This window comes from Limanda limanda, chromosome 12, assembly GCF_963576545.1.
Source record: "Limanda limanda chromosome 12, fLimLim1.1, whole genome shotgun sequence".
Taxonomy (NCBI): Eukaryota; Metazoa; Chordata; class Actinopteri; order Pleuronectiformes; family Pleuronectidae; genus Limanda; species Limanda limanda.
In genome coordinates this window covers 9,012,345-9,021,093 of record NC_083647.1, presented here as the reverse complement: position 1 = coordinate 9,021,093, position 8,749 = coordinate 9,012,345, and the positions used below count along the sequence as shown (strand labels likewise).

At 39.7% G+C, this 8,749-nt stretch overlaps 1 protein-coding gene across 1 annotated transcript; it reads right to left on the bottom strand.

Moving 5' to 3' along the window:
• Nucleotides 1-2,431: 2,431 nt before the first annotated feature.
• Nucleotides 2,432-3,426, bottom strand: LOC133016144 (gastrula zinc finger protein XlCGF49.1-like). Its single transcript, XM_061083472.1, has one exon. The coding sequence runs from the start codon at nt 3,167-3,169 to the stop codon at nt 2,561-2,563; it is 609 nt and encodes a 202-aa protein (XP_060939455.1). The 5' UTR covers nt 3,170-3,426; the 3' UTR covers nt 2,432-2,560.
• Between the last annotated feature and the right edge of the window lie 5,323 nt (nt 3,427-8,749).

The window sequence follows — 8,749 nt, the reverse complement described above, 5'->3', positions numbered from 1 at the left end:
TCACAGTGGAGAAAGAGGCCAAACTAATACCAAGTTGACTATCTGGTCAGACAGTGTTTCTCTAAGATGTTTAGGGCCAATTACAATGACCTCAGTCTGAATTTAGAAGTAAGATGGTCTGGGTCATTCAGCCTTGATGTTCTTGAGACATTCCTGAAGTTGAACTAAGTGATTACATTCATCAGGCTTCATAGATAAGTGGAGCTGGGTGTCTTCTGCATAACAATAGAGGTGAAGGTGATGCTTTCTGATGATGTTGCCTAAAGGAAGCATATATAAGGTAAAAAGTATCGGTCCAAGGACAGAACCTTGTGGAACTCCATGACTAACTTGTCTGTGCATTGATGAGTCATTGTTAACATTAACTAAATCTATTTGATAAATATGATTTAAAACAGCCTAATGATGTTCCTTTAATCCATACATGTTGTTCCAGTCTCTGTTACAAAATGTTATGATGTACGATGTCAAATGCTGCACTAACATCCGATCTGATGCCATTAAAGGTCAATGGTAACTTTTAACAGTGCTGCTTTTGTGCTGTGGTGATTCTAAATCTGACAAAGTCTTCCAACAAACCATTACTGTTAAGGTAATCACACAGCTGGTTAGCAACAGCTTTTTCTAGGAATTTGGAAATGAAGATTTAATATAGGTCTATAATTAGCTAAAACATCTGGATCAAGAGTGGCCTTTTCAATACCTTTTAAGAGGTTTAATTACTGCTACCTTAAGAGCTTTTCTTAAAGCTAATCTCCTCTTGTTTTCTTTCTTCTTTTTCAGTGGCGACAGCATCAAGGTTTGTTTTTAATGAGGCTGCTGTACTATTTATAAAGTTATCAAATAGTGTTGGAGTAAAGTTTTGATAACTTTCCTCTATTGTACTGATACATGTAATGGTGTGTGTAAAATGTAATGAAAAAATGGCAGGACAGAAGAATGTTTTGGAGAAATATTATTACACTTTCAATGTCTATGTCAGAACAAGATTAAAATTGTGATTAAAAAGTGAGTGGGTTAATTTACATTTTTACTAAAACCAATTGAGTTTATGAATGAATTGAATGCTGAACCAAGTCATTCACGACATCTACATGAATGTTGGTATCACCGACAATAATGACTCTGTGATAAGAATTAGCTCAGATAGAAATTCAGAGAATTCAGATAAAACTTCAGATTAAGGGGCAGGCGGATCATATATAATATCTGGATGAATTGGTTTATGTGATTTCAGACTTGGATGTATGAGGCTGATTATAAGATTTTCAAACTACCTTTAGGTCGAGGGTTGATCGATAGGTCGGATTTAAAGATTGCTGATCATTTAATAAGTGTTGTGCATGAATGTGTTCAATGACAACTGAACTATACAAATCAGTTTACAAATGATTTGCGTGAAAAAAAAAAACATTCATAATGTATAGGCCATCACGTGAAATACCAGGAGCAAGGGGTAAGTGTGTGTGTGTGTCTCATAAACTCTGGAGAGAATCAAACAAACACAAATTAAAGTTCAGTTCTTTTCATAACTTGTAATCAGTGTCGGTGTTTCTAGTAAAAGTGTAAAGTGAGCTCTGGTCAGTGAGCGTGGAGGACGACACTGAGACTCTGACATGATACAAACCAACCGCTGCTTCTGTTCTGTCCGGAAACCTGTATTCACGCTTGTGTTGCTCCCATTCGGCATTTACTGCCTTGTTCACATCAACGAGTTCTCCTCTCTCACCGCTGCATCACTGTCAAAGTGCGAGCGAGTGGGGGCGGGGCCAGTGTGTGAGTGTAATGCTGCATTTCAGATGTCAGATATTCCAACTTGAAATTTCAGTTCAAACTTCACATCGAACATAAACATACATGTCTGACCATGAGACGCAGATTTATTGGTCTCATGATGAGACAATTCCACTGTGACCAGTGCAGCCTCCGTTCATACAGAAACAAAGAGGAGGGAGACGACGCCATTATACTTTTTGTTTGACTTTGATACTTGGAAACACATTAAATGAATAATACATAAGAGAGAAAAATGTATTAATTTTAACACAGCCATGGTCACATGTCCCTTCACTTTTTAAGTGTCTCTTCAGTTACGGATCAGTTAGCGCAGTGATTTAAAACAAACATATTTAATCATATGAACTGCTTCAGAACATACATATATATACAGTGCAATGAAAACATTTTCACCATAAAGACATGGAGGACATTATATACAATTAGTATATATACTGTACATATAATATTAGGCATTAATCAAATCAGTAGAAACAGGGAATGTCGACACAAATCTTTCATGTTATTCATGAGTTACATTTTCTAGGGACAGAAACATTGTTTAACTCTGATAAAAAACAGGGGAAGGGGGGATTTAGATTATCTATATACAACAGTGTACTATTAATATGTATAATATAAATAGTTGCTGACAAATATTAATCTTTTGTTGCAAACGAAGCAACTTCAATCTTTAACCACACAAAGCAAGTAAATTCATTCTCTCCTGGATGACTACTAATATGTAGTTAGAGAACCCATTAGTCTAAATATTTTAACCAAACTAGGAGCAACTAAATGGTTTGTCTCCTGTATGAATCCTCATATGTACAGTTAGATTGTCCTTGCGGCTAAATCTTTTACCACACCCAGAGCAACTAAACGGTTTCTCTGCTGTATGAATCCTCATGTGTTTAGTTAGATTGCCCTTTAGTCTAAATCTTTTACAACATTCAGAGCAACTAAATTGTTTCTCTCCTGTGTGAATCCTGATATGTGTAGTTAGTTCACACTGTACTCTAAATATTTTACCACAGTTAGAGCAACTAAATGGTTTCTCTCCTGTATGAATCCTCATATGTGCAGTTAGTTCACACTTTACTCTAAATAATTTACCACAGTCAGAGCAACTAAATGGTTTCTCTCCTGTATGAATACTCATATGTACAGTTAGATGGCCCTTTTGTCTAAATCTTTTACCACACTCAGAGCAACTAAATGGTTTCTCTCCTGTATGAGTCCTCATATGTACAGTTAGAGAACCCTTGTGGCTAAATCTATTACCACACTCAAGGCAACTAAATGCTTTCTTACAAGTTTTCCATTTCATATCACTTAGAAGCTGTTTGTTATTTTTTGTATTTAAACCAGACTGAGGTTCCCTGGTCTGCATCCAATCATCTTCACTGTCTACAGTCTTGTCCTCAGTACCTTGTTGTAAATGTCCATCAGGACCTGAGATCCTGGCTGGTTCTTGTTCTCCACAATCCGCTCTGTTCTCCTCAGTCTGACTCTGATGAAGCTGTGACAACAGAGGTTTCTCTTCATCTTCTTCACTCTTCACAGTGACAGCAGTCAATGTGAACTTGATATCAGCCTGCTCAAGTTGTTGAAGCTGCTCCCCCTCCTGATTGGTCCACGGTTCCTCCTGTTCCTCTTTAATGTGGGGGGGCTCTGGGTCCTCCTGGTCCACAAGGGGGCTCCACTGCTGCTGCTCAGGGGGAACCTCTTCTTTATTCACCATCAGCTGCTGTACGTCTGCAGGACACACTGAAACACAAAGACACACGTTTATCATTTCAGAGTTTCCTGAAGTGTTTTTTAAAAACTTGTGTTGTGTCGTTTAATGACAACTTTTATTATTTTTGAATGATCACACTCAGGAAGCATAGTTGGTCTTACGCAAAGCTCGTTAAGTTAGCTGGATTAAACCAAGTGTTTCCAGGATAAAAAGTTTTATATTTTGAGGCCAAATAAACAATTTACGACACAAGCAGAGCAAAGCGAGTGGAGGTTAGTTAGTTGGTGAAGCTGTTTCAGACATGACCTGTGGGTTCAAGCCAGAGAATTGTCTCCAGAGTTTCAGCAGAGTTTGTGTTTCACACATGAACAACACAGCAGCAGGTTTTCTGCACAGACTCGTTCAAAACAGTATAAAATCCACCTCATTATTCAGGTAAAGGTGGAGAAGTAGACAGAGACAGGAAGTGACGTATTAACTCTGCTGCATAGATCATGTGATCATGTTTACATCACCCTGAAACCATCATCAGCTTTTATCACCACAAACTCTCTTCACATCTCTGTCTGGTCTTGTAGGGATGACGTCATAAGGAGGAAGGAAGATGGCTGCGTCGTAGGAATAGATTAGAATACCTGGGATCATCTTAAATGCACAACTCCAGTGACTGAATCAATCCACGTTGTAAACCAGTTTTAGTATTTAAATAAAACCCAGATTCTCCAGTTCAGGGAAAACTTTGCTATGACTTACAGGGATTTTGGTCATCCACGTGTCACAGCATTCGTTTGCAATCAAGCATCTCAAAAATAGGGTCTATTGTTGTTAATATGACAAAAGAGTGATGTAGAAATTATACAAATTTTAAAATATGCCAGTATCATAATTATTCACACAATAAGTGTCTGTTTTTCAGGATTAGACGAAGCAGTCTGGAGGACTTTTTACACAAAAGGAGCCAAAACGCATGAACACCCCAGATGTGTGCTGAGCTTTCTAACAGCAGCTTGCAGATGATTATCAAGGACATGTGACCCCTGGCTGCAGTGGAGGCTCAAAGCTCCTTTGCTTCAAGAAATTTTCTCAAACTGGACCTCGGTAAATTTTTGTTGAATACCCCTGTACTAGTCCGTAACTATTTGAACATCAGCATCTAGGGTTCCAAATTTGTAAAATGATACATTATATACATATTGTTATAATTTTTCAGTCATTGAAATACATCTTGAGGAGAAACCTTTTGGGTTGTTTTGTGTCTGTTTAGGCCTACTATAAAAGCACACCAGATACTTTTGATACTTAAGTGCATTTAATATGAGCTACTTTGAGAATTTTACTCAAGTCATTTTCTAACGGGTGACTTTTACCGAAGTCACTTTTAGGTAAGATAGCTGTACTTTTACTCAAGTAGGGCTTCCAAGTACTTAATACACCACTGCACAACAGTGGTGTGGGAGCTTTTTTTATACAGAGACCAAACAACATGTTTCTTTGTAAACTGCAAATCCAAAATGATCAGAGCAGCACAACCGTGATGCACGAGCACTTGAAGCTTCCAGGGGAGTTTTCTCAAGATGGCAGCTGGAGAAACCAGTTTTAGTACTTAAATAAAAAACAGATTCTCCAGTTCAGGGAAAGCTTTGCTATGACATACAGGGATTTTGGTCATCCATGTGTCACAGCATTCCTTTGAAATCAAGCATCTCACAAATAGGGTCTATTGTTATTAATATGACAAAACAGTGATGTAGAAATTATACTTATTTTAAAATATGCCGGTATCATAATTATTCACACATTAAGTGTCTGTTTTTCAGGATGAGACGAAGCAGTCTGGAGGACTTTTTACACAAAAGGAGCCAAAACGCATGAACACCCCAGATGTGTGCTGAGCTTTCTAACAGCAGCTTGCAGATGATTATCAAGGACATGTGACCCCTGGCTGCAGTGGAGGCTCAAAGCTCCTAATCCTTGTATCGACACATTTCATCAACTTAACCAACCAGACTTCGTTTTAAACGTATCAATCCCTTTAAGGAGCGTTAGTTGGATCAACTCGTGTTAGCAGAGCCGATGCTACCTAGCGTTAGCCTGTGAGCGGCTCCTCCAGGGACTTACCAACTCTGTGCAGCCGGAGTTCGGGCTTCATCGCGGCATCGAGCAGCCTCCTCTCGCGGTAGATCTCCCGCTCTGAACGCTCCATTCTGTCTTCATACACCGCCATGGTTTCCTCAAACACCGAGACAATCTCCTCCGCTGCCGCCGCTAGCCGCTCGGTTAGCATCGCTCTCAGCGGGGACTTGAGTCGTTTCTCCTCCTTTCTCCACCTGCAGCAGAAAGTCTTCAGCGGCTGCGCTGATCCGCTCATGTACCGACACCCGCAGTAGCTGCACGTCGCACATGTTGCTCCTCTTTGTGCACTTTGAGTCTCGGAGAGAACAGAGCGAGCAAGTGGCTGTAAACAGAGACACCGAGCTCACAGTGTTGCCCACTCCTCAGTAAGGAAAGTAGCTATTGGCTGATCTACAAGTCGCTAAATGACGTCATCGCGTAATTTGCATAATGTAATGGTCGCTGTAGGACGTACAAAAAGTGAGGAAAAAATACCCTAAATATGTTCAGAACTACAAATGAGCTTTCTTCTACGGAAGCGTATTGCATTCACTTGAAAAACTAAATTCTGTTAATTTGAGATAATTATAGGTTCTCAATAAAATAAAAAATAAAAAACAGAACTTTTTTTCTTCAAGTGAATGCAATACACTTCCCTATTCTTCTGTTGATTCTTGTTTTTTAATTGTTATCTTGCCATTGAAAAAGGCCATCACATCTCAAAATAACTTCATGACTTTAATGCTGTGTCCAGACCCACATACAAAATATATTTTGTCCTATATTGTTAAATGTTAGAATATCAATTTTAATCAAAAGGCTGTTAAGTGGAGTGGAATTGCTAGCTCTACGTCCAACCCTCCTCCTTTATCCGGGCTTGGGACCGGAAAAATTATCCTAAAGAGAGACTCTGGCAGAGAATTTTTTTTTTTTTTTTTCTTAAGTTTTAAAGGGTTCAATTTCACAACGTTCCACACTAGAGGTGTGGAAATGTCTCGACGCTTAGATGCATCACGATGATAACTCTGCATCGATGAAGAGACTGAAGTTGAATATGAATGAAAGGGCTTGCAGACACTTGGATGATTCCACACAAGCAGTATGGAGGCATGTTATGTGTTTTATAGTTCAGGGGCAGCCACTAAAAACGCCCGGTCACCTCTATTATTTTGCCTCAATCTGGAAACAACCAGCAGTAGCAGTGACTGGTGCCTTATAAACCAACATCAGTATCTTGAAGTCAATTCATTGATGGACAGGAAGCCAGTGAAAGGACCTGAGTACTGGACTGATATGACCCACTGTCCCGCTGCTAGTGAAGACTCAGGCTGTTGTGTTTTCAATGAGCTGCAGCTGTCTGATGTTTTTCTTTTTACAGTCTATCGATTTGTTACAGTCTACCCAGCTCAGACCTGAGGGCACTTCATAATCAAATCGTGCCTCTGGTGATCGGCCTGTCTTTCCGTCCTCCAGATTGTCTTCTACAAGTTTGTGGGGCAGGGAGCGATCCCTGTACTGTCACTCAGGGCGCTGATCAAACCACCTACAGCGTCCCAGATGAGGGGGCATCAGGCTGTAGCTATTCATGGACAAACACAAGTGATCCAGGTGTAAGTAAAATAAACCAGATCATTCTTATTCTTGTTCTTTTCATCTACCAACTAATTTCACAATTCCACATCTTGCAAAATGGTCATCTTATCAGCTTCACTCTTGTATTGGCATGCATATGTTATAACTTCATCAGTATGATGGTTGAGCTCATCGTGATGAGTTTCACATTGTGTATATGGTTTGTGTGACAGACTTTTTCTTTTCCCTTCTGTATGTTGAGATTAGCACTCCGAGCTCGCGCATGAGGAAGGATGGGGGGAGGATGGTCCAGTCAGGAGTGCCAACGTGAGCACCTTCATCTCCACAGAATGCTTACCACGGGTCATCTACACGAGACACTGTCGTTCAGAGGTATCACAGCTTTAATCTGACATTTTTTGGTATTGTTTTTCCAACATGATTGTGTAGTTGTTGTAGTAGACATATTAAAGAAAAAAGGGAGTGATCTGATCACCTTAATGATTACAGAGTGAAATGAAAACCAATGAAACATATATTTTACTCTTAACTACGTGTGTCTGCTAGAGAGAAATAAACCTAACACAGTATATTACAGCAACACAAAATATGTGTCTAGAAAGGCTACAATTAAACTACAGTTTTGGAACAAATAATTTTAGGAAAATTTGAAAATTTGAAGCTGCACTAAGTGCACACAAATATCAACTTACTAAATAAGACTACAGATTTTTTTAATCTGTTATGTTACAGTAAGGATCTGCCCCTTTGTCCTGATTTTGGCTAAATTGAACGAGTTCTTCTCATGCTGCGACCCCATCCCTCCTCCAACTTTGGTGCAAATACATTTTTAGTTATGCTGATGATAAACCAACCAACCATCAGACATGTGTGAAAACTTTATTCTGTGAGCTCAGACTAGGACAATAACATTATCCAGAGTTTTTCCTGCATAGAGAGATTTCGTGCCGCCTTCGCCTCCCGACAATGCGACCCGATCCAAAATGCTGTGTTTTATTCCATTATATTATTTGTATTTATACTTTTAATTTAAAAGGTGTATTTCCATTTATCCAACGTTCTGATGTAAGACTGTTTTCATTTTACAGTTGTCTGGCGTGAAAACATCGTGCCTCCGGAAGGTGAGGATGTATTAAAAGCAATAAATTATAGTTACAGTGTTTGTGTCGTTGACTTGTGTCAGTCTAAATCTGCTTTCAGACTTGAACAGAACTCAGGGCTGTATATGTGAACGCAAATGTCCTTCTGCTGACCCCCCAGTAAAAAGTCAGCAGAGAGTCCAGAGGAGCCGATGCGGGAGAACAGCAGGAGATCCGGCCCGTAGTTTTTGGGTAATCTTGTTTATAGCCAACAAATTTACAGACAGGAGTAAAACATAACCTCCGTGGTGGAGGGAACTATTTGACTGTTGTGGGGATGAGGCGTGGTAGTAGACACCCTGCCTTACCAGTTCATATAATAACTAGGGCTACGTTGTAGCACTAACGGGCCCGAGCACACGCGCGTTTCAAGTCTGTCGCGGTCAGG